General features: G+C 49.7%; 1 protein-coding gene and 1 pseudogene across 1 annotated transcript in view; one reads left to right on the top strand and one right to left on the bottom strand.

The window, feature by feature from the left end:
- Window positions 1-25,308, top strand: part of CSMD2 (CUB and Sushi multiple domains 2) — a 594,109-nt gene that overhangs the window by 424,955 nt on the left and 143,846 nt on the right. The window contains exons 20-25 of the mRNA XM_066638160.1: window positions 10,171-10,386; window positions 11,879-12,067; window positions 18,171-18,340; window positions 20,529-20,685; window positions 23,763-23,954; window positions 25,303-25,308. The exon at window positions 25,303-25,308 is cut by the window's right edge and continues 121 nt beyond it. Of these exons, the coding sequence (XP_066494257.1) occupies window positions 10,171-10,386; window positions 11,879-12,067; window positions 18,171-18,340; window positions 20,529-20,685; window positions 23,763-23,954; window positions 25,303-25,308 (930 nt within the window). The remainder of the gene's footprint in view (window positions 1-10,170; window positions 10,387-11,878; window positions 12,068-18,170; window positions 18,341-20,528; window positions 20,686-23,762; window positions 23,955-25,302) is intronic.
- Window positions 16,704-16,826, bottom strand: LOC136661742 (5S ribosomal RNA; annotated as a pseudogene).

The raw sequence follows: 25,308 nt of genomic DNA, 5'->3' as shown, positions 1-25,308 counted from the left end.
GTTAACACGAGGTGAGAAAGCAAAGAGTCTTGATCTGGAGAAATGTAGTATTAACAGTCAAAACACACATACATGGGTTCTTCTTATCCGCGGATTCAGAACCCGCATACTTGACTCACTGTGGGTTCCAAACCTGTGGCTGGAGGCCCACAGAGGACCTCTGGATGCAATTGGAAGTGTGCTGAGCAGGGATGGAATGCTTCCTGCCACCACGACCCCATCTGGTTGGCATGATTGCTTGCTTTTTACAAAAAAAAAAAAATGAAGGTGGGGGGGTCATACCTTTAAAGAGTGGTTCCCAAACTTTTTTTGACTGGTGGCTCTCTTACTGGACCATTGGCTATTACTCCCAATTAGGGTTACAATCTTATACATTGTATAGGGTAGCAGGTTTTTTCACGAGGATTATGTAGCTCTCCTGACTGGTTTCCGCAGCTCCCCGGGGAGCCGTGGCTCACAGTTTGGGAACCACTGGTTTAAAGTATGATGTGTTTTGATCTTAGGATGGCTGAGCAGAGAAATCGCTGGGTCGAGTCCTAGTGCAGCCACGAATTCACTAGGTGGTCTTAGGCCAGCTTCAGGCCCTGCAGTGTGGTAGCAGCAACATGGTGGGACTTAGTATGGATTACTGAAATTATGTGTGTGGCCTCCTTTGAATACTTGACATGTGACAGATACTTTTTTTTTTGTCATAGTCACAGAAGCAGCACTGATACTAGTATTTCCTAAAGTTCCATCAAATTTATTGGAGGGGTGTTGAAAGGCATGGTGGTTTCACTTAAATGAAAGTAAAGGTGTGTGCTTGAGACATGAATGAGCTGCTACAGCAGCTCCCCCCTCCCTGGTTTCACAGACACCCACACAGAATCAAACTTGCACCTATCTGCATTAGTCCTATTCTGGACTCTGTTTCTTAACCTTGCTAAAGTGAATTGAAATACTTGTTCCTGGAACCCCTGCAGATACCAAAATCCGTCAATGTTGGAATCCATAGATTTCAGGGCCCCCAAAACCTCTAAACCCAACCGGAGCTGCGTTTTGGTTGAGTCCAGAAGCCCTCAAGAGGGCTGAAAACCACGACTTCTGGTTTTTGGCCAAAAACCAGAAGTTGTGGTTTCCAGCTGTCTGAAGTCCTCAGAAGACCTTCTGATGGTTGGGGAAACCCAAGTGCAGCCCCCTCAGCCCTCAAATGACCTCCGAACCCGACCAGAGCACAACTCTGGTTGGGTTTGGAGGAACGTAGGTGGCCCACCGTGGGTTCTGAACCCGTGGCTATTCAAATCCACAGGTACCAAACCCAGATAACAAGGGCAGCCTGTATACACTGTACTGCTTTTCTGGTACTCAGAGTGCTGGACAACATAGAAGTAGCACATAGAGAAGATCATCTGAATAAAGCCATTAAAACAATTCAAGAAAATTAAAACAGAAAAGGATACCTGGACAGATTAAAATATAATATAGCACAGAAACAGCAACAGGGATTTTCGGAGGCCCCTGGGCGTGGGTTGTGTGTATGTATGTGCTATGTTGCTGTTAGAGAACTGAGGAGTGTAACGTTGGTGAAAAGGGACCAGGATAGGGTCTGGCTGCTTGCAAATGCCACCTCCCTCCCTCTCCCCCTCCCCTTTTTCCTGCCACCCCCACTATCGTTCACCTTGCACCTGCAGTCAGCAATTCTCTGCTGGTTAGTCCACCTGGCAGCCAGCAACTGCACTGGTAGTCTTGCTCTGCTGGGGTCCTGCTGGCAGGATGCCCATTCTGTCAGTGGAAGGGGAGGACAGGATTGGGTTCTAAGTTGCAGTACTTTTTTCCCCCTTTTTTGCCATATGAATGAATGGCAGCCATTGATTTACTTGGGGAGAAAGTAAAAGGGTGCATTTGAGGAGTGCGACACACTCATGAGAATTGACTTTGGACAGCCAGGTCGGGCACATACCTGTTTGACGAAGCAAACCGTCTTGGTTTTTCCTGGACGTTTCAACAGGGTTCCACTCTCTCCTCACAGCTCATCTCTTTCTCCAGTATTCACAGGTGGCATCACCTGTGCCCACATCACACCTTTCCATTCTTAGTGCCCATCAGTTTGTGCAAGTTTGGTAGGAAGGTCATAGCTCCTTCCTACCAGTTTCCCCCACAGATGTGGGTTGCTGGAGGGCCTTTCATGTCTCTGCTTGCACACACTGCCTCCAGATCAGGTTGAGTTTGAAGACGGGTTTTGCAAACTTCCTGATTGTTTAAAAAAAATCCAGAGAGCAGGAGCGAAGAGTGGAGTGGGCGCATCAGTGCACATTAATGTTGCTCTGCCTTCAGTGGCTCTGCTCTTCGAGTCCCGCTAGCTACCAACACAATGAGAGCCGCCATCAATCGGTTCCATGATGCCGATTGTATTAAGGCAGATAAACCAGTCGCTGAAAAGCACGGCGCATTAGCGGAGGCAAGGCGTCCCATGGAGCAGGAGCAATCCACTCCTCATTAATCCACTCAGCCCCGGATTCTCTCATCTGATGAGAGGCCTTCCATTATCCCACCGCTAAGCTGAAGGCGCAACACACAGAGCCCAGCACCCACCTTGCAAAATGGGATGCGTGCCGTGCTGGGAGCCTTGTTTTTCCTGAAGATCAAAGACCGGCTTTTGGCCAGCCTCTGTGAGCCGTGTTAGCAAGCCGCACAAGGGAGCGTGACTGTTGGATTTCAGGGCCCTTGTTACAGGCGGTTCGTTTAGGGGAAGGCGGGTTCCTCTTTTGTATCGGTCTTTTGTGGGGTCAGACTGTCTTGTGATGCGTGAGGTACATGTTGGACACTGTACGCGTGTTCTGGAGCTCAGGGTCAGTGGGAATCCTGCTTGTGATGTCTCATTAACTGAGAGAATCCCACTACCACCAAATGTGCTACATTGGTACCAAATGTAGGCTACGGCGTTTGGGCCTCTTCAACCTAGAAAAGAGACGCCTGAGGGGGACATGATTGAGACATACAAAATTATGCAGGGGATGGGCAGAGTGGATAGAGAGATGCTCTTTACACTCTCACATAATACCAGAACCAGGGGACATCCACTAAAATTGAGTGTTGGGCGGGTTAGGACAGACAAAAGAAAATATTTCTTTACTCAGCATGTGGTTGGTCTGTGGAACTCCTTGCCACAGGATGTGGTGACGGCATCTGGCCTGGATGCCTTTAAAAGGGGATTGGACAAGTTTCTGGAGGAAAAATCCATTACGGGGTACAAGCCATGATGTGTATGCGCAACCTCCTGATTTTAGAAATGGGCTATGTCAGAAGGCCAGATGCAAGGGAGGGCACCAGGATGAGGTCTCTTGTTATCAGGTGTGCTCCCTGAGGCATTTGGTGGGCCGCTGTGAGATACAGGAAGCTGGACTAGATGGGCCTATGGCCTGATCCAGTGGGGCTGTTCTTATGTTCTACTGTGGAGTTTGACGCTGTCCTGCACGGAAGGGGTGACACATGCTACCCCAGGGTCACTAGGTTTTAAGGGTGTTGGAAGGGGCTGCATCGGGAGGCATGGGGCATTGGGGTGAGAGTCCCTGGGATACCCAGGGGTTCTACCCTGGGTGATGGAGGCCTCAGACCAGGAAAGGGGAAGAGGGTCCAGCACCTGTTGGCCTCCTCCCTGACCTTAGCTCTTGTATGGGACACCCCAGCATGCTGACTTCCTTTCAGCCGGGCACCCTAACCACCACTAAACTTTCTTGGCCTGCCCTGGTTGTTTCTATGAGGTGAATTCTTCATCTGGGCATTCTCCCTCTGACCAGCCAGGCTGCCTATCTTTAGCCCCCACTTTTCTCTCCTCCTATTATGGTCCCTGGTGCTGCTCCATTTAGACCCTGCCAATGGCTAGCCTACACAGGCGAAGCCACTCCAGTACCTGGGGAACCCCTCACTTCTCTTTTTCAAGGAGCAGCACAGGAAGCTCACCTCATGCTACTGCCATTCACAGCTGATCCCCAAGAGCACTTTGAGGGGTTCTTTCCTCCTCTGGTTCTGATCAGAACTTCCAGCTCTGCCCTAATTGATTGCAGATTATTTCAATGGATGCCTTGATTCTCCCCCCCCCCCCGCCCAACATTTAGGTCTGCAGTCCTGGCTCGACTCCCAGCGCCACTGGGGCTTTTACCTGCTTGCTTTCTTCCTCATCTTGCACAGACTTGATGGAGAGGCTTGATCTCCCTCAGTCCTCTGGGGGCCAAGCGGAGGGAACTGAAACGCGATCATTCGCATATCAAGGATCTCGGCGTCTCTGATCCACCCTCGCAAATGCAACTGTGTCTTTCTTTGAAACTGGGAGCAGCTCTCCTCCTGACCAAAACTAAAGCTTAAGCGCGGTACATTCTGTTATCCAGCAGAATTAGGTGGCTAGCCTTTTAAATCCTTTGCTATCAAAGTGTTGAGGCTGTTGTCTTTGTACATACATAGCTAGCAGAGCGCACACCCACATCCACCCATAGACACACATACCGCACCTTGCTGCTGTGGAACCTTTAGATAATCACAGCAGTTCCCGGTCACAAATCGTTCCCTGCTGGACTTCAGGACACACCATAGAGAGGTGCTGTTTAAAGGCAGAATGGTGCATATGGCAGACTTTAGGTCTCTACCCAACCCAAGAATTGACGTGGTCCTAGCCCTGTACAAAGGATGTACAGAAGCATGCCAGCCTCCGGTGCTGCCTCCACAAAGGATTGTTTTTCTTTCCACCTGTTTTCAATTGAACATTATGGCAGGCTACTGGTTTGAAGCAGGTGACACATTGCTCTCCTTTGTGTATTAGGGCACAATCCTAACCAACTTTCCAGCACTGACATAACTGTGCCAGTGTAGGCGTGCACTTCATCCTGCAGTGGCGAGGCAGTCAAGGGGGCCTCTTCAAGGTAAGGGTATGTTTGTTACCTTACCTTAGAGCTGCATTGCGGCTAGATCAGTGCTGGAAAGTTGATTAGGATTGTGCGCTCAGTCCCACTTGTAGTGCTGCAGTTGGGGTGCTATGAATTGTATGGCTTTGAAACATACTTTTATTTATATATATTTATACATAAGCTGCTTTGGGTATTAACTACTATTATTGGGTGTTATTTGGTTACTACTACTACTGCTGATTCATCACGCTGTACAAGAACAAAGGTGACAGGGGTGACTGCAACAACTACCGCGGTATCTCTCTCCTTAGCGTTGTAGGAAAGCTGTTTGCCCGAGTTGTACTAAAGAGGCTCCAGGTACTTGCAGAGAGCGTCTATCCAGAATCGCAGTGTGGATTCCGAGCCAACAGGTCCACCACTGATATGGTATTCTCCCTTAGACAACTGCAGGAGAAATGCAGGGAACAACGACAGCCACTCTTTATAGCCTTCATAGATCTCACAAAGGCTTTCGACCTGGTCAGCAGAGACGGCCTCTTCAAGATTCTCCCCAAGATTGGATGTCCACCCAGGCTCCTCAGCATCATCAGATCTTTCCACAAGGACATGAAGGGCACTGTTGTCTTCGATGGCTCCACATCAGACCCTTTTGACATCCGAAGCGGAGTGAAGCAGGGCTGTGTTCTTGCACCAACCTTGTTTGGGATTTTCTTCGCTGTCCTGCTGAAGCAGGCCTTTGGAACTGCAACAGAAGGCATCTATCTCCGGACCAGATCAGACGGAAAGCTCTTCAACCTCTCCAGACTGAGAGCAAAGTCCAAAGTCCAGCTGAAATGTCTGTGTGACTTCCTCTTTGCCGACGATGCAGCTGTCACTACCCACTCTGCCAAAGATCTCCAGCAGCTCATGGATCGTTTTAGCAAGGCCTGCCAAGATTTTGGACTGACAATCAGCCTGAAGAAAACACAGGTCATGGTTCAGGATGTGGACTCACCTCCCTGCATTACAATCTCTGAGCATGAACTGGAGGTTGTCCATGACTTTGTGTACCTTGGCTCAACAATCTCCGACACTCTTTCTCTCGATACTGAGCTAAACAAGCGCATCGGTAAAGCAGCTACCACGTTTTCCAGACTCACAAAGAGAGTCTGGTCCAACAAGAAGCTGACGGAACATACCAAGATCCAGGTCTACAGAGCTTGCGTCCTGAGTACACTTCTGTACTGCAGCGAGTCATGGACTCTTCGCTCACAACAGGAGAGGAAACTGAGCGCTTTCCACATGCGCTGCCTCCGACGCATCCTCGGCATCACCTGGCAGGACAAAGTTCCAAACAACACAGTCCTGGAACGTGCTGGAATCCCTAGCATGTATTCACTACTGAAACAGAGACGCCTGCGTTGGCTTGGTCATGTCGTGAGAATGGATGATGGCCGGATGCCAAAGGATCTCCTCTATGGAGAACTCGTGCAAGGAAAGCGCCCTACAGGTAGACCACAGCTGCGATACAAGGACATCTGCAAGAGGAATCTGAAGGCCTTAGGGATGGACCTCAACAAGTGGGAAACCCTGGCCTCTGAGCGGCCCGCTTGGAGGCAGGCTGTGCAGCATGGCCTTTCCCAGTTTGAAGAGACACTTTGCCAACAGTCTGAGGCTAAGAGGCAAAGAAGGAAGGCCCATAGCCAGGGAGACAGACCAGGGACAGACTGCACTTGCTCCCGGTGTGGAAGGGATTGTCACTCCCGGATTGGCCTTTTCAGCCACACTAGACGCTGTGCCAGAACCACCTTTCAGAGCGCGATACCATAGTCTTTCGAGACTGAAGGTTGCCAATAAATAAATAAATAAACTACTGCTGCTGCTACTACATCTTGTTGGCATCCTTCAGTCTCGGAAGACTATGGTGTCACGCTCTGAATGGTGGTTCTGGAACAGTGTGTCCTCTCCAGTGTGTGAAGCCTGGGTAAAATAGGCATGGAGGATAGGCTGTTTCCCATGCAGCAAATCCCCCCTCTCCACGTTGCTGGAATGGTCCAATGGAAAGGCAGAGGCCAATACGGTTGGTTCCAGTGGCGTCGCAGGAGTTGCCAGAACGTGACTGTGTTCAGCCATGAACTACCTCAGGGACTCCGGCTCCGGATTTTGCCTCGAGGTTGACTCCTGAAGCCTCTTCCATAACTGGATGTAGCCACAAGGCAGTGGAGGTTTGGGATCAGAGTTTTCCTTCTCTCAGATGAGCTGCCTTCCCAGGCTGACGAGTCCCATCTACCCGGTGGCTGTTTAGTCGCCTCTTATGACAAGTACAGCCAAACTGAGGGCCTATTCTTATCCCCCGTCTCTAGGGGAATGCTACTACAGTGGGCACACAATATCCATGGATTTCAGTATTCCTGAAGCCATGGGTTGGAGCCACATGGACCCTATGGAGGCAAGGAGAGTTGTGTTCCCAAAGAGTGCTCAGAGGGTCAGGGAGGACGCACGCGGGCCATAAAAACTGGAAGTTTGTAAAAACCAGAAGTGACATTTTAAGGCCTTAAAAGGCCTTCAGAACATCCTCCAGAGGCAACAGGAGCACAGCTCGCAGATTTCATTACCCACAGATTTCCTTTATCCATGGGGCTCACTGGTACAGAACCCCCGTGGACAATGCAGGAGGCCCTATATTATTATTGCAAGGAACAGAATGAAAATCATAAATACGTTGTGGCTGTTAAACAACACTGATGATTGATTGGTCACAGAGATGGACCCAGAGAATTAGGGATTGATGTAGTGAATTTGATGGCAATCTCAGTGCCATACCACTTAAATCCGGATAAGATAGAGGTGCTCTTGGTTTGGAAACCAGCTACACTGGCTGCCGGTTCTGTTCCGGGCCCAATTCAAGGTGCTAGTTTTGACTTTTAAAGCCCTTTACGGCTCGGGTCTGGGGTATTTGAGGGACCGCCTCCTTCCCTACAATCCTGCCCGTGCTCTTAGATCATCTGGGGGGGGGCCCTTTTGACTGTGCCGCCACTAAGAGAGGTGAGAGGGGCGGCGGCCAGGAAGAGGGCCTTCTCGGTGGTGGCCCCCGAACTGTGGAATACCCTCCCCTTAGAACTGCTCCCTCGTTGCTAACGTTTCGGCGTGGACTGAAGACCTTTTTATTTCAAAAAGCTTTTAATTGTTGATAGGCTGACTGGCGTTCTTGCTTTTTATATGAAAATCCACGGGGTTTGTTTGTTTTTAGATTTTTTAATTATTGTAAATTGTTTTTAATGTTGTATTTTTAAAGTGTTGTGAGCTGCCTTGTGTGACTGTTGGGCAAAAAGGCGGGGTATAAATTAATAAAATAATAAAATAATAATAATAATACCACCAGTCAGATGTGGGTACCTGATGATATTGCCAAGAGCAAGTAAAGTTAATTGAAATATAGCTGAATTAGTCAGCATTTCTTAAATGCTGTGTGTGTAAGTTTTGGCTCATCCCTGGGTTTTGCTCACATTTTAGTGCATTAGTCATAACACATTCACCCACCCCACCCCCGTCTCTCTCCAGCCCTGATTCTCTGTGCTTTTAATCTCTTTTCTGTGTGGCCAAGAGAAGTTATCTACATTATGGACTAATGAGCTGTAAAATTGCAGTTTAAAAATAAATCTATTTTGGAGATATTAAAATGCTTCAGAAAGAAAGAAATCCCAGTATGTTTTTAAGAGATTAGATAGCTTGGAACCAGCATGACCGATTCCTCTTCCTGGCCTCGGTTTTGCTAAAAACAAAGAGCAGTTCCCAGTTTCAGCCACAGTTCATCAGTACGCCTCCTTCAGAACAGATGCTTGGGCAGTTTGATGCTTGGGCTGTACTGGAAACGTGGAAAATAAAAATAAAAAAGAGCATCTTGGAGCACATACAAAGTGCTTTCCCTTCACTCGTAGGTGGCCAGGTTGCACATTCCTGAGCACCCCTTTGAGCAGTAATTTTCAACCACTGTGCCATGGCACACTGGTGTGCCATGGGTGCTCTGCAGGTGGGCCGTAGGAATTTTTTTTTTGGGGGGGGGTCATTTGTTAATAAGGCCACTGGGGGATGCGAGCCACTGCTGTCAGTGCGGTGTACCTTGTCAATTGTCAAAAAACTGCTGCAATGCCTTGACAATTTTAGTGCCTTGTCAGTGTGCCATAAGATGGAAAAAGTTGAAAATCACTACCTTAGAGACTCGTGCTAACTCTAAAATACAAGGATCGGGGGCCCACTGATCAATGCAAGGAAAGCATTATGACTAGAGGTGGGAGGAAATGGTGATAATGAAATGAAAAACACATAACTCCTCTTTCTGCACTTCTCAGTTTTATCCTCTGTTTTCCAACCCACTCCACCACCTGCCTCTCCTCAGACACCCACCAGCTGCATAACTGCCTGAAGTCTGATCCAGCCTGACTTAGAACATGAGAACATAAGAACAGCCCCACTGGATCAGGCCATAGGCCCATCTAGTCCAGCTTCCTGTATCTCACAGCGGCCCCACCAAATGCCCCAGGGAGCACACCAGATAACAAGAGACCTGCATCCTGGTGCCCTCCCTTGCATCTGACATAGCCCATTTCTAAAATCAGGAGGTTGCACATACACTTCATGGCTTATAACCTGTGATGGATTTTTCCTCCAAACTTGTCCAATCCCCTTTTAAAGGCATCCAGGCTAGACGCCAGCACCACATTCTGCGGCAAGGAGTTCCACAGACCGACCACACGCTGAGTAAAGAAATATTTTCTCTTGTCTGTTCTAACTCTCCCAACACTCAATTTTAGTGGATGTCCCCTGGTTCTGGTGTTATGTGAGAGTGTAAAGAGCATCTCCCTATCCACTCTGTCCATCCCCTGCATAATCACTTCACTCAATAACAGGAGATAAGGGAGACCAGTGAAGTGTCTCCTCCTGATTTTTATTTTTTAAACTTTTTTCAAGTTTTAAAAATAAAAACTGGGGAGCCTACATCAGTTCTAGTTTGGCCCTAAGATTTCTAGTTTGGGGGAAGGGCTATAGGGTTATAACTCCTGACCCTTCCTCAAGGCTAGAGTCAGATTTATGCAAAATACTTAGAAGTGTATTGTGCAAAATAAGCAAATTTGCAGCTATAATCCTTCCAGAATGAAAGCTTGCACATTGCCGGATTAGGAGTGCTGTGGGTAACTTTGAAGCTTTTGCGCAGTGGCGCGAGCTGATATTGCCTTGCCGGTGCTGTTTTCAACTTTCTTTCCAAGTTCCTACCTTTGATCATGTGTGTCTCTCTTGCATTTCCACCGCCCATCAGGTGTCTTCTTCACTTTCCATACTTTCCACTTGGAGAGCGGCCACGATTATCTGCTGATCACTGAGAATGGGAGCTTCAGCCAGCCATTGAAACAGCTCACCGGCTCTCGCCTGCCTGCTCCGTTCAGCGCCGGCCTCTTTGGAAACTTCTCTGCTCAAATTCGCTTCATCTCTGACTTCTCCATTTCCTATGAGGGCTTCAACATCACCTTCTCAGGTAAGGGTGATTGTCACATAAAGCAAGGCAGGGGCATTACTCTTCTGCAGCAAAATAAACAGAAGTTGCTTACTTGCTGTCTGTGTTCTCTGCAATGGGTGTCCATAGTTCATGCTGTTTTTATGACAAAACCAGATTATTTATTGCCCAGTCTGTTGCATCCCAGTGTGTACAGTGGCCTTGCCTTATCCACAGGTCTGGCATCCATAAATTTTACTATCCACAAGTGCCACAAATACACACACACACACACAAACATTTTAAAAAGTAGAAATTAGTATGTAAAGCCTTTCCAACAATTGCACTGCAAAACCGAGCCATTTGCAGGACTTCAAAGCAGTCTTTTGAGCTCCTCTAAACCACTTCCAGGTTGTGTGATGCGTTCCAGGACAAGACAGGACCCAGAAGTGGCTTAGAGGAGCTCAGAAGACTACTATGAAGTCTGCAAATGGCACAATTTTTGCAGCGCACCAATGGAGAAGTCTATTTTCTTATTCATTTTTACTTTATAAAATGGTTTTCAAAGGGACTCCAGTATCTGTGAATATCGGTATCTGCAGCAGGGGGTGCAGAACCAAACCCCTGCAGATACAAACGGACTACTGCATTGTGTTATCCTACTATCTTTATTTCAGACCTGATTTATTTTGATTTTTTTTACCTTAAAATACAGTGCCAGCACCAGTGTGCCACTTTTTACATTCACTGGATTTTTGTTTTCGTTAATAATAATAACTCGGTATTTATATACCGCCTTTCTGGTCATCGGATTACTCCCCTGACTTTATTCAAGGCGGTTTACATAAGCAGGCGTTTCTAAATCCCTCAAGGGGATTTTTACAATCATGGAGGTTCTCTCTTTCAAGAACCAACCACATTGCAGAATGGATCTTCCTGGTTTGGTCCCACTTCTGGCCTCCAGTTCTCCCACGCAGGCTGACAAGCAGCTCCATCTCTCACATGGAGGGCAGCCAAGATGCTTCTTGCTCACACCAAGAGTAGGTGGAATCACTTAGCTGGGCTTGTCAGCTGCTTCAAGGTCTAGCCGTTCTCAGCCGTTCAGGGAGCTGCCGGTGTCCTTGAACTGGTGACCTTCTGATGTTATCTTCGGGCTAACGGAAGCTCTACCCTCTAGACCAGACCTCCTGCCCCCTTACAGTTAATACAGTTAAACATGTATCCAGTTATTCCCACTTTCTATTTGGCAGTCTTGAGATATGACAACCTGGGTGCAGGTTTACTGTCTTAGGGTCCAATCCTATCCAATTTTCCAGTGCCAGCGCAGCCATGCCAACGGGGTGTGCCCACCCATCCTGTGGTGGGCAGGCAGTCACAGAGGCTTCCTTCCCTTACCTCGGGGCTGCATTGCGGCTGCACCAGTCCTGGAAAGTTAGATAGGAATCGGCCCTTAGTGAGAACGGAGTGCATGCTTGGAAGAAATAAATTCAAGGGATAAAGGTTACTAACTGTGTTGCTTGTGTTTGCCTATCAGAATATGACTTGGAACCTTGTGATGAGCCAGAAGTACCAGCCTACAGCATCCGAAAAGGCCTTCAGTTTGGTGTCGGGGACGTGCTGACCTTTTCCTGCTTTCCCGGATACCGGCTGGAGGGAGTCTCACGCATTACCTGCCTAGGCGGTAGACGGCGTGTGTGGAGTTCGCCTCTGCCAAGGTGTGTTGGTAGGTGGTCACCTGCTTTAATTTTGCTTGGACAATCTACTGTATCGTAAAGTTGAACGGGCAAGCAGCTTAGCCCTCTCTGGGCGTGTGGGTTTTGTGGTTGCCACTGGTTAGAGTAGAGGTGTCAGACATAAGTCCTGTGGGCCAAATGTGGCCCTTGGGAGCAATTTATCTGCATACCCCTCCCCCGTGATTATTGGGCTCTCTCTTATTGTGAAAATGTGAACAAGATTTGCATATTTTCTCTTTGGTCATTTGCAGCTAATGAGTTTCTGTATGAGAACAAAGTAGTGTCTGAAGCTTTGCCAGTGAGTGGACATTGCCCCCAGCTGTGGCCAGGTTGTACTGTCCCTACTGGCCTGGGCCGGCAGCCACGGAGAAACAGCTTCTGGAGGGCTTCCTCCAGGGGGCTGTAGCCTGGAAAGGGTTCCCACGGGCTGCCCCCAGTCCCATAGGAGCTGGGTGCCTAGTACCCCTGGGCAGCCGGTGGTTGAGTGGTCCTTCTGCCCTGCCGAGGTTCAACTCTCCGTTCGCCCAAGGGACTTCTCAAGCCACTTCCAGGCCAGGGACAGGTACGGGGAAGGACTCGGGTTTGCAATCGCTTCCCCATGTTCTCTTCCCTGGTTCACAGCCTAGGGAGGATCGACCTCTCCCTACGGCTGCCGGGCTTCTTATGAACCCTGCAGCCAGCCCAGCCGCCCACCCCACCCCGGTCATGTGATCAACCTGAGAGATCCCCTCTCCCAGGGAGACCCCCTGCCTGGGGGGCCGGGTCCGGGCAGTACTTGCTCAGCTCCCCGACTCCTGAGGAGCCCCCTGCTCCTGAGGAGACCCATGGCACCAGGGCCAGACCCAGGCAACACGTGGTTAGCTTCAAAAGGAAGGAGCATAGAAGAAGGGAGGCAGGAAAGGAATGAGTGAGCTCATGGGGCTCCTAACCATGGTTAGGAAACCAGGAACATTATATATGCACTGGGTTGGTGTGGGAAAAAAACAGCCTTGCCTATTACAGGCCAATCCTATACTCCCTCGCTCCCCTGCCCCAGTCCAGCTGCACCAAAAATGTGTGTGCTGTATCCAGCGGGAGGGGGAGGCTCTGTAAGCCTCCTCTCCACAATGAGTTTCCTCTGTCCTGCTTCAGGAGCGAAGGGGATGGGGGAGCTGCACATAAGAAGGATAGATTCTGCCACATGCAGCCTCCCTCCTCTGCCCCCATTCTTCCCCCTCCTTCCCCCTCCCTCCTCCCTCAATATCCTACCTGCCTCAGTGAACCTAGCATGCCCATCCAGCTCTGGCCTTCCCAGCATTGCGCAACTTCATGTGCTGCCTAAGTGCCTTTTTCCACAGCAATGCAGGTGGTTAGAACACTCGTTCAACACCGGTGCTACCAGCCCATAGGTTTGGGCTGTTGCGCACAGGTAGAAAGTATGACATTTGAACCAAAATAGTTATCCCAAAGCATTTCCTTGCAGCGTTTACATTTTGTGGTAACCAAGTGCCAAACACCCGAACCCAAAAATTTAGGAACTGGAGGGAGAAAAAAAAAATCTTTTGCTGAATTAAATCAGCTGCAGATGTGCTCTCTCCGTAATTTCAGCACTCTTCAATAATCAGGAACTTAATGAGTTCCCTCCACATGCATGTGCTTACGTGGTTCAATAGTACTCCTTTCAAGAGTGGGTGCAACAAAAGCCCTGCTGGGACCAACCCTGACGTTGGACAAATTGAGGGGGCTTTATAAGAGAGCACACGGAAAGGGTGGGAGGGTAATTCTTTTGCGGCAGCTGGTGATGGAAAAAGAGGGCTTCTTCCATTTCCGTGTTGCTACCTGTTAATTTGGCTTCTCGTTCTTTGAGAATGGGGGAGGGGGCTTGATGGTTGGTCAGTGGAACTCCTTGCCACAGGATGTGGTGACGGCATCTGGCCTGGACGCCTTTAAAAGGGGATTGGACAAGTTTCTGGAGGAAAAATCCATCACGGGGTACAAGCCATGATGTGTATGCGCAGCCTCCTGATTTTAGAAATGGGCTAAGTCAGAATGCCAGATGCAAGGGAGGGCACCAGGATGCAGGTCTCTTGTTATCTGGTGTGCTCCCTGGGGCATTTGGTGGGCCGCTGTGAGATACAGGAAGCTGGACTAGATGGGCCTATGGCCTGATCCAGTGGGGCTGTTCTTATGTTCGTAAACTACAATTCCCAGGAGGCCTTGCAGGTCTCTTGTTATCTGGTGTGCTCCCTGGGCATTTGGTGGGCCGCTGTGAGATACAGGAAACGGGACTAGATGGGCCTACGGCCTGATCCAGTGGGGCTGTTCTTATGTTCTTAACTACAATTCCCAGGAGGCCTTGCAGGTCTCTTGTTATCTGGTGTGCTCCCTGGGGCATTGGGTGGGCCGCTGTGAGATACAGGAAGCTGGACTAGATGGGCCTATGGCCTGATCCAGTGGGGCTGTTCTTATGTTCTTAACTACAATTCCCAGGAGGCCTTGCAGGTCTCTTGTTATCTGGTGTGCTCCCTGGGCATTTGGTGGGCCGCTGTGAGATACAGGAAACGGGACTAGATGGGCCTACGGCCTGATCCAGTGGGGCTGTTCTTATGTTCTTAACTACAATTCCCAGGAAGCCTTGCAGGTCTCTTGTTATCTGGTGTGCTCCCTGGGCATTTGGTGGGCCGCTGTGAGATACAGGAAACGGGACTAGATGGGCCTACGGCCTGATCCAGTGGGGCTGTTCTTATGTTCTTAACTACAATTCCCAGGAGGCCTTGGAGGTCTCTTGTTATCTGATGTGCTCCCTGGGGCATCTGGTGGGCCGCTGTGAGATACAGGAAGCTGGACTAGATGGGCCTATGGCCTGATCCAGCGGGGCTGTTCTTATGTTCTTAACTACAATTCCCAGGAAGCCTTGCAGGTCTCTTGTTATCTGGTGTGCTCCCTGGGGCATTTGGTGGGCCGCTGTGAGATACAGGAAACGGGACTAGATGGGCCTATGGCCTGATCCAGTGGGGCTGTTCTTATGGAGTTCCAGCAACAGATCTTCACAGTAGTGGGAAGCTCAAGTTAGGGAATGAAGGCCAATGATCTTCTAGGGTGCTTGAGTCCAGTGGGAGGGATGGACACCCTAAGCAGGACAATTGGTGCAGGCCAAGAAAGTGAGAGCCCAATCCTATGCATGTCTACCCAGAAGTAAGTTCCATCAGAGTCAATGGGGCTTACACTCAGGAAAGTGTGGTTAGGATTGGGCTGTGAGTCCCTTGTTTACAGGAAAGTAGTCATGGGGACAGATTGGAGGTCTTGCTGGCCAAAATGGCCTCAAGTCCATATCCGTATCAATGGATATTTGGCATATATCGGATGTCGGAAGTCGTATGTGAGAACTTGGCTATTACGCCAAGTGTTCCGGGTGCAATCCCTACTGTTATTCTCACTTTTGCTATGAGAGATCCATATCCCAGAGAAACCCACACAACCAGGGAGAAAAAGAGGTTATGCTTTGCCCTGACTTGGAAAAAGATGTGCCTCTGTGATAGAACATACCCCCATGCAGTGAAGATGGGGGCATATCTTGGGTATGGTGAGACAGGGCGTGTGCCCTGGGTGCTGCGGGGTGGGGGGGGGAGAGAGTGCCTTGCGTGGACTTACTGGGTGGCAAGCAATAGCAGTGACATTCCTGGCTTCTCCGTGGGGGTCGCTGGTGGCTTCATGCACCCTGCTCTTTCTCTAGGGCCCCCTTCTCCAGGGAGAACAGGAGCACCCCATCTTCTGGGGAGGACCCAGAAGTGACTGCCTTGCACCGCAGGTCGCAAAAGGCAATCGCTTCCAGGTTCTCCCCGTCCAAGGGGGCACTGGTGGCTTCACTCACTCTGTTCCTTTTCCTTTTCGTGCACTGCTTGCCTCCCTTTTGGGGAGCCTTCACAGGAGAAGGGACAGGACACACAAAGCCACCTGCGCCCCCTCCTCTGTGGAGAATCTGGAAGTGATTTTGTGACGTCCCTGCCCCAGACGGCAGGGCAGTGAGAGACACCGCCAAGTGAGGCAGTTCCAGCTTCACTTCCAGCCAGCTCTAGGTGAAGCACCTCCAGCTGCAGGACTAGAATAATATCTCTGTGTGGGAGCCTGGAGAGTTGGAATAGGCGGCACTAGGCAGGAAGGGCCAACAGTCCAATTCCTCACAAGCTAGCTCCTTGTATCCCTGTGTTAATTCATCAGTTCTTGAAGTCTGGGGGAATCATCAGGCAGCAAAACAGGCCACCTTAGGAAGCCGTTGGGTCACAAACATTTGGGTTTTTTTTTCAAGAAGAGTACTCCTGGAGCTGTTTGTGCTGTGGGACCAACGCCTGATACTGTATTTGGTGAAGGGGGGTGACAGCCCTGCCCAGAATCACTGGACATACACAGAGGGCAACCCTGTTAACTGGGGCACCTTCTGTCATTTGACCCTGAGGCTTCACAGGCCCACAACAGCACTGGCCAGGAGGGAAGGTGACTGAGCTCTGCTGTAGCCACTCCAGTCTGAGACTTCTGGCTCCTTCCACTCCTCTTCTAATGATCTTGTCTGACTGCAAGATGTTGCAGGTGTTGAAAAGCCTTAACCAGATGACTGGTTGGCAACCTTCAGTCTCAAAAGACTATGGTATAAGCCTACAGCACCTGGTATTCCCAGGCGGTCTCCCATCCAAGTACTAACCAGGCCTGACCCTGCTTAGCTTCTGAGATCAGACGAGATCAGGAGATAGTGTTCAGTATAGGGAGATGGTTGGCAACCTTCCGTCTCAAAAGACTATGGTATAAGCCTACAGCACCCGGTATTCCCAGGCGCTCTCCCATCCAAGTACTAACCAGGCCTGACCCTGCTTAGCTTCCGAGATCAGACAAGATTGGGAGATAGTGTTCAGTATAGGGAGATGGTTGGCAACCTTCAGTCTCGAAAGACTATGGTATCATCCTACAGCACCCGGTATTCCCAGGCGGTCTCCCATCCAAGTACTAACCAGGCCTGACACTGCTTAGCTTCTGAGATCATGGTATAAGCCTACAGCACCCGGTATTCCCAGGCGGTCTCCCATCCAATTACTAACCAGGCCTGACCCTGCTTAGCTTCCCATATCATGGTATCATCCTACAGCACCCGGTATTCCCAGGCGGTCTCCCATCCAAGTACTAACCAGGCCTGACACTGCTTAGCTTCCGAGATCATGGTATAAGCCTACAGCACCCGGTATTCCCAGGCGGTCTCCCATCCAAGTACTAACCAGGCCTGACCCTGCTTAGCTTCCCATATCATGGTATCATCCTACAGCACCCGGTATTCCCAGGCGGTCTCCCATCCAAGTACTAACCAGGCCTGACACTGCTTAGCTTCCGAGATCAGGCATGTGCAGGGCAGCAGTTGCTGTCTGCTTTACTCACAAGTGATGTTGCTCACTGTGTCTTGCATTGGTCATGTTGTCCTCAAGTTGATTGGGACCCCAAAGGATGCTTGCTTTTCTCTTGGTGTCTCACTACCAGGTTCAGCATTAGGAGCTGTGGGGCCCAATGCAAAACATTTTTGCAGGGGGGGGCCACCCCTTTCCCCCACCAATCACCAGATGAGCTATAGTGGTGAGCCACCTGGCAGCAGTGTCACGACCAACTGCTTCCAGCGGTGCCAGTTTCAAACCAGTCGGACCCAAGGGTGGGCGGGAGGGAGAGCCGTCCAGCAGCAATGCTGCACTGAATGTGCTCTCCTCGTGGTGCCTCAGCATGGAAGAGGCTCAGCTACAGAGCGAGGTGCCAGTAGCACACTTTTCTGCCATCCAGGCAAGAGGTCTAGTTTGGTCAAATTGCCTTCATGTGGCCGGCCCTGCTCACCACTGGGACTCCAGGGGCTCAGGAATCCCAATCGCCTCCCAGACTTGCCGTATCCGTTTGATGAACTTTCCGAGATGTGCCGTGTGTTGAACTCTGCCCATCTGTACACGTGCGCGCACAGATTGATGCAGGTATCTGCACATTCATGTTCACAACCGCATAACAGATAGAAGACAGAATAACGTGGGCTCTTGCTTTGCACCAGCGCTGTGTCCCGTAGACGTTAACCTTCATTCACTCTGCATCTCTCCGTAGCTGAATGCGGGTCCTCCGTAACGGGCACTCAGGGTGTTCTGCTGTCCCCAAACTATCCCCTCAACTACAACAACAACCACGAGTGCATCTACTCCATCCAGACGCAGCCCGGAAAAGGAATCCAGCTCAAAGCCAGGGCTTTTGACCTCGAGGCCCGGGACGTTCTCAAGGTAATGACCAAAGCGTCCACTGGTGGCAGCAGAGAAATGTAGGAGGCGGTTGAACCAACAGCGTTGTGGAAGATCTGTGCCTCTCCAGATAGATTGACATGCTCTAAGGCAGCAATTTTCAACATTTTTCAGCTCACAGCACACTACGGTCTTCTCTATGGTCTTCACCTCTTGTGCTGTCACTTCCGGGAGACTCATTGGGGTCTTGTGGCTCTGTTTCGACGACAATAGCCCATAGTAACAAATAGTCTTCCCTCTTCACCAGGCAGCAGAGGGAAAGGGACAATCGGTTACAAACTGACACTAGAAACAGAGCCACAGAACCCAGATAAGCTTTTTTTCAGTTATTTTCACCCGATGTGCTCCAGACTCCTGTGGGACACCCGCCAACCTTTCATGGCACACAGGTTGAAAATTGCTGCTATATTACTGTAAAATTGCTGCTAAATTGCTATAGGAAAAAAAGAAGTGCACCCTGGTGTGTTGTGCGTCAATGTCCCTCTGCCACCCCTGGCAACACAACTGAGAATTGTGCCCACTCCTAAATGCCTAACTCTGTCTCTTCATTGGTAGACACCTGTTTTGGGTTGGATCTCTTGGTCTTAGAAGGTGACTGAACATTGCCAACAGGCCTTTACAGAAAATAGATGGTGATCATTTGTATGTAATAGATTACGTCATTGTGTATATGGTATTTCACAGAGTTCTGGAAGCAGGAAAGATAGGAAGAGACCATGTTGTCCTGTTTCCAGTAGACACTTTCCTAGGACTGGTCCATCCATGCGGCCAACTGAAACAGTTGCCTCAGGCCGAGGATTGGGTGTGGGGGGGCACTGTTCCAGGCCCCAACTCTGGCTGTGGGCCGAATGTTCTTTGAGATATGAAGAAGGAGCAAGTCTAGTCCAAGGTTGTCATAAAAGAGCTTTATTTGTCTAAATCAAAGAGCATCAGACTTACAGGAGCACCTCCAGGCATAAGACTTACATGGACATCTCCAGGTATAAGATAGAGTTTCAGGTGACCATTGAGCCACACAGCCTGCTAGTGTCCATCAGCAAGGCCTAGGAACAAGGGGTTTAACTAATCACAAGATTACATAGGCTCGGTATTTACTTTGGCTCCTTTCTCAGGAAATCAGTGCTAATTTGCAAGAAATGTGAGTTGGCAACCTTCAGTCTCGAGAGACTCTGGTATCGCACTCTGAAAGGTGGTTCTGGAACAGTGTCTAGTGTGGCTGAAAAGGCCGATTCGGGAGTGACAATCCCTTCCACACCGGGAGCAAGTGCAGTCTGTCCCTGGTCTGTCTCCCTGGCTGTGGGCCTTCCTTCTTTGCCTCTTTGCCTCAGACTGTTGGCCAAGTGTCTCTTCCAACTGGGAAAGGCCATGCTGCACAGCCTGCCTCCAAGCGGGCCACTCAGAGGCCAGGGTTTCCCACTTGTTGAGGTCCATCCCTAAGGCCTTCAGATCCCTCTTGCAGATGTCCTTGTATCGCAGCTGTGGTCTACCTGTAGGGCGCTTTCCTTGCACGATTTCTCCATAGACGAGATCCTTTGGGATCCGGCCATCATCCATTCTCACGACATGACAGAGCCAACGCAGGCGTCTCTGTTTCAGCAGTGCATACATGCTAAGGATTCCAGCTAGGGATTTCCAGCAAGAAATAAACTAATTGATAGCAAATGATTATGTAAATATGACTATTGTGCAGGTTCTCATCCTTGAGAGGCATCTTCTCAAACAGGTGCAGCAGATGATTGGCCAGCCTGAAACAAGCAAGAGATATCTAGGACCTGTGGGTTTCTGGAGAAGGCACTAGTCAGAGTGGTCAGCTGCGGTGGTGTTGATTTGATTTTAGCTCAGGTTTTCTTAGGAAAACCAGCCTGGGAGAACGCTGGCAGTTCCCTAAAGATGGGGAGACACACAGATGGCTGACCCGCTGGAAAGATGGATGCCGGCCATGACAAGCACCCACCGCCTTCCTGTAGCGCCGCGGCTTCCATTTTCTGGATTTGAAAAGGAAAAATGGGTGTGGTGGCACGGTGGCATTGGGGTTGCTGCTTAAGGTGTCCGGAGGTTTTGACCAACCCAGGCATTCCCCTCCAAGGGCTTTCTGGAGGGGCAAGGGGCAGAGGATGGAGGGCAGTTCCGGGGAACCCACCTTTCTTTGTGCTTCCTCTTCCTTTTCCAGATCTACGATGGAAACAACAACTCCGCCCGCCTCCTGGGCTCCTTCAGCCAAGCCGAGCTGCTGGGCCACAGCGTCAACAGCACCTCCAGCACCATGTGGCTGGAGTTCGTCTCGGACGGCAACAGCACCAGCCGAGGCTTTGAGCTGCAGTTCTCCAGTAAGTCCAGAAGGATAAGAGCTGGAGCTTCCTCGTAAGACACCTTTTAGCCTGTTGCTGAAAACTCATGGAAGTTTCCCACTCCTGGGCGGGGGGAGGGGGGAGGAGAATACGGATGCTGCAGCGGCTGACTTAGCAGGGCAGGCTGGGACCTCTCAGATACGGTTTAACACGTGGTTCTCTCTCATGCACACACCCCCTAACTTTTAAGATACAACTCCCATCATTGGTAGCCCTGCTCCCTGCAGCTCATCAACCACACAATAAATGTTCAGAGTGTGTGTGTCTGTGTGTCTGTGTCTGTGTGTGTGTGTGTTTTAAGAAAACTGTTGTACATTGGCCAGGATGATTTGGTGCAATGTGGATAGACAGATGCTCTTTACACTCTCACGTAACACCAGAACCAGGGGACATCCACTAAAATGGAATGTTGGGAGAGTTAGGACAGACAAGAGAAAATATTTCTTTACTCAGCGTGTGGTTGGTCTGTGGAACTCCTTGCCGCAGGATGTGGTGATGGCGTCTGGCCTGGACGCCTTTAAAAGGAGATTGGACAAGTTTCTGGAGGAAAAATCCATTACGGGGTACAAGCCATGGTGTGTATGCGCAACCTCCTGATTTTAGAAATGGGTTATATCAGAATGCCAGATGCAAGGGAGGGCACCAGGATGCAGGTCTCTTGTTATCAGGCGTGCTCCCTGGGAAGCTGGACTAGATGGGCCTATGGCCTGATCCAGTGGGGCTGTTCTTATGTTCTTAACTACAATTCCCAGGAAGCCTTGCAGGTCTTCTTGTTATCTGGTGTGCTCCCTGGGGCATTTGGTGGGCCGCTGTGAGATACAGGAAGCTGGACTAGATGGGCCTGTGGCCTGATCCAGTGGGGCTGTTCTTATGTACTTAAATTTTAGGCTCTTGGCATCCCAGAGGGTCTAGTTTTGTTCCCCTGATCTAAAAGAATCTCTCTCTCTCTCTCTCTCTCTCTCTCTCTCTCTCTCTCTCTCTCTCTCTCTCATGCAAAGGGCCACCCTTTAAGAGCCACCCTTTCCCAGCTTGAACTACAAAGGAGATTCTGCCAGAGGCATTTTCCGTTATGTTCCTTCCCTGATCTCACCCTTTGTGTGAACCAACACACAGGCAAATAGAGAGAGTGCGCATCTCGGGCAGTGTGTAAGCCACCTTCAGTCTAAAGCTCCCAGGGCGCTGCGCAATTGATATCATAAAGAACGAGTCCAATAGGAGTCCAAACATAAAATCAATTCAGGCAGAGAAGCAGCACTTAACTGCCGAAGCATAAAATCCAGTATTTGCACAATGCGGCTGCCTGAGTCCATTTTACGAGACGCTGGTGGAAACAGCGCCTGCCAAGGCCTCTCTGGCCCTGCATGCTGGAGAGGAACTGGTTAATGGGCCCTTTGACTGTGTCTCGGCTGATGTGGTGCTCACTGCTGCCAGCTCTTTGGTTCAAATTTGGGAACGACTTGCCCACCAAGGGCAGGCACCTGGAGCCGGGAGACAGGGAGCAGGTGGGGAAATCCCCAGTATTCAGCTCTGTATAAGAGTTGCCTGCCTGGAGGTCCTGTTCTGTGACCCCAGAATTCTTTTCACCTAAGCCAAGAGGCAGCAAAATAAGATTGATCAGGGGGGCCCATTTCCTGCCCCCCCTTTCACCCTCCCAACACAGCACATAACCTGGCATTTGAACCATATATTCCTAATGGGAAAATTTTGGCCTAGTCCTGAATCATCATTGTGTGTGAATCGTGGCACATAAAAAAGTCAAACAATGGAAAATGTATGTTTGGTCTGGTTCAGGGGTGCTCAATAGGTGGATCGCGATCTACCGGTAGATCGCGAGGCAAAATGAGTAGATCGCGGAGCCCTGTCTCTCCAAACTGTTAATATGTCAGTTTCGTCTAGTGACTAGACGAAACTGACATATTTAGCTGACACTAAACTGACACTGAAACTGACACTTTAGCTGCTCTTCAGGCATGCAGCAACAAAACTGACGAAACTGACTAGACTCCAGCAGGGGCTCCATACATTAAAGGGGGTGTCTGTCAGATGCTTCCTTCCCCTCTGGTAGATCTCCAGGCCTTGCTGGGTTTCAAAGTAGCTCTCGAGCCAAAAAAGTGTGAGCACCCCTGGTCTGGTTCATCCTTTATTTCCAGTTAGACACCAACTCCAAAGAATGACTGAGTAACTGAGTAGGCAGGAGGTCTGGCTCAGTTGGTAGAGCTGCCGCCTTGTATGCCTGAAGATCTGAGGCTGCCAGTTCGAAACAACCGGAAGTACCCGAGAACTGAGGACATGCTGATATACTGAAGAGCTGACCCTCGGTGGCAGAGAGGAGTTGCCCTCAAGTGGAGCGTGGGAGGCGAAGGGCCAGAGAGAGACCAGACTGGGAAGGAATCCAGCTGGAAGGAGGAGTTCTATGAAAGACGAGAACTATTCAATTGTAAAAATCCCTACGGGGGTTTAGAACAGCCTGCCTATGTAAACTGCCTTGGATTAAAGTCTGAGGAGAAATCTGATGACCAAAGAAAGGCGGCATATAAATACCTGTATAAATAAATAAATAAATAAACTGGTTCGGACATACATCAGACCCTTTTTGCTTGCAGTATAACTTTATGAGATGACTACAATGATGACCATTATGCTTGGAAAAATACATTTACTGTTCCATTTTTTAAAAGATTTTTGGAAATAAAAAACATACAGCAATTAAAAAAAACAGGGAAATGATACAATAACCGTACAGTTGACAGCTGAACTGCTTCCTGAACCATTTACTACCTTTTAACACCTAGGGGGTCTGGTTCGAATTCAAGGCAACCAAGAGATTTTAGGTTTGGGTTCCACTCCTGTTCCCTGAAAATGATCTCTGAACCAGTTTTCAGTGTCAGGTTTGGTTCAGCCTTATGGTTCTGTGGCCTACACCCTGCAAGCTTTTACTCAGATTAATCCCTAACTTTTATCTCCTCTAATTGCAGTGGGCAGGGCTTGGGTCTCACCATAGCAAAGTTTGGAGTGCAGCTCTGGTGTAGCAACCCGCATTTTCCTCCTGCTTTTAGGTTTTGAGCTCATCAGATGTGAGGACCCTGGCATCCCCCAGTTTGGCTACAAAGTCCACGATGAGGGCCACTTTGCGGGCAGCTCGGTCTCCTTCAACTGCGATCCCGGCTACACGCTGCGAGGGAACCGGGTTCTGGTCTGCTTGACTGGGGAGCGCCGAGCCTGGGATCAGCCCCTTCCCAGCTGCGTAGGTATGACCCCTCCCTCTTTGTATGGCCTCCACACTACTTTAATATGTTCCAGCCTTGCTGACAGGGGTGCCACGCAGCATTCGTCTGGTGGTCCCAGTCGACGGAGAAAAACGGCTCATCCCACTTTAAGATTCCAGGGATAAACGGTTCTTGGTTTCAGGTTTCTCCAGTTCAAGCCGTTGACCACAAGGGCCCTGAACTGGAGAACATTCCCTGCATACCTGGATTCGGGGACAGCCCTGCTGCGGAGACAACAGCAGCAGTGGCACAGCTAAGGGGAGCACAGGGGTACATTGCCCCAGTTCGCACGCCTTCAGGGGGTGCCAGCCTGGACCTCCAATGGCAGATCCTGAGATGCAGGACATTTGCAGGAGAAAGTACTGCGGCGGTGAAGATGCCCAGAAAACGTTGTCGGCCACTCAGAGCGGCTCACAGTCACTCAGAGTGCTCTGAAACCTATCGCATCACTGCAGTTACTTCCAGGTTAGACACTTCTGGGGGGGGGGGTGACATCCAGTGTCATGCTGCTTCTGGTGCCAGGTGCCCTATCTACACCACTGTGCAGTAGAATGCCTCTGGGCGAGCGAAGAGCAGTGAGATGGGAGCTCTGAGTCTAAACGTGGGAATCAATCAGTGGCAGAGCCATTCTGGGAGATTTATTCACTAGTGTTTTGCCCAGTCTTGTTTTAAACACCAGCTGTAGTTTTTTTTAATTGCTGCTCTTCCCATTTCAGGTTTCAGGCTGCCCCTTTCCAATAACCTTCAGGTTAACTAGGCGATCAATAGGAGCCTGGCTGTTTGTCTCTTTTACTACACAAGGAGGATACAAATCAAGCCCTCTTTTCATTGCAATTTCAGGCTTTAACAGTCTGACTACAATTGTCCACCAGAGAGCCTCTTTTCTTCCATTTCCCGTTGCATTTTTCAAGTTTGCCTTGGAGAGGAAAGAGGCTTCATTTCTTTCACATTTATCGGAACGGTTGTGATCAGCTGACATCATAACTAGTGATTAATTTATATGTTTAGGGCTCTCTAACCCATTTTGTCCATATATTCTCAGGGAGGGGAGCATATTTCCCTCCTTCTGTTCTAAGGAGGTTTTGATTATGATCTTGTAATTTATCCTGTGTTGTCTGGCATGGGAGGAGGTCCATCAGTTGCCCGGCAGCCCGCAAGACTGCCTCTCTGCATGTTCTGTTTCTGCTTCTCCTTACTGTAGCTCTGCTCCTTACTGTAGCTTTGGGAAATCTGAGGAAGTTCAGCTCCCAAAGGAGAAGAAGCAAATGAAAAGTTATAAAGTCTGGCCTAAATGCAACCCTTTGCTAAGTAGTGCTGTTGCTTCTTTCAGCTGAGT

Source organism: Tiliqua scincoides, chromosome 10 (genome assembly GCF_035046505.1).
Source record: "Tiliqua scincoides isolate rTilSci1 chromosome 10, rTilSci1.hap2, whole genome shotgun sequence".
Classification (NCBI taxonomy): Eukaryota; Metazoa; Chordata; class Lepidosauria; order Squamata; family Scincidae; genus Tiliqua; species Tiliqua scincoides.
The sequence above is the reverse complement of the archived record's forward strand: the minus strand, read 5'-3'. Positions and strand labels throughout refer to the sequence as shown.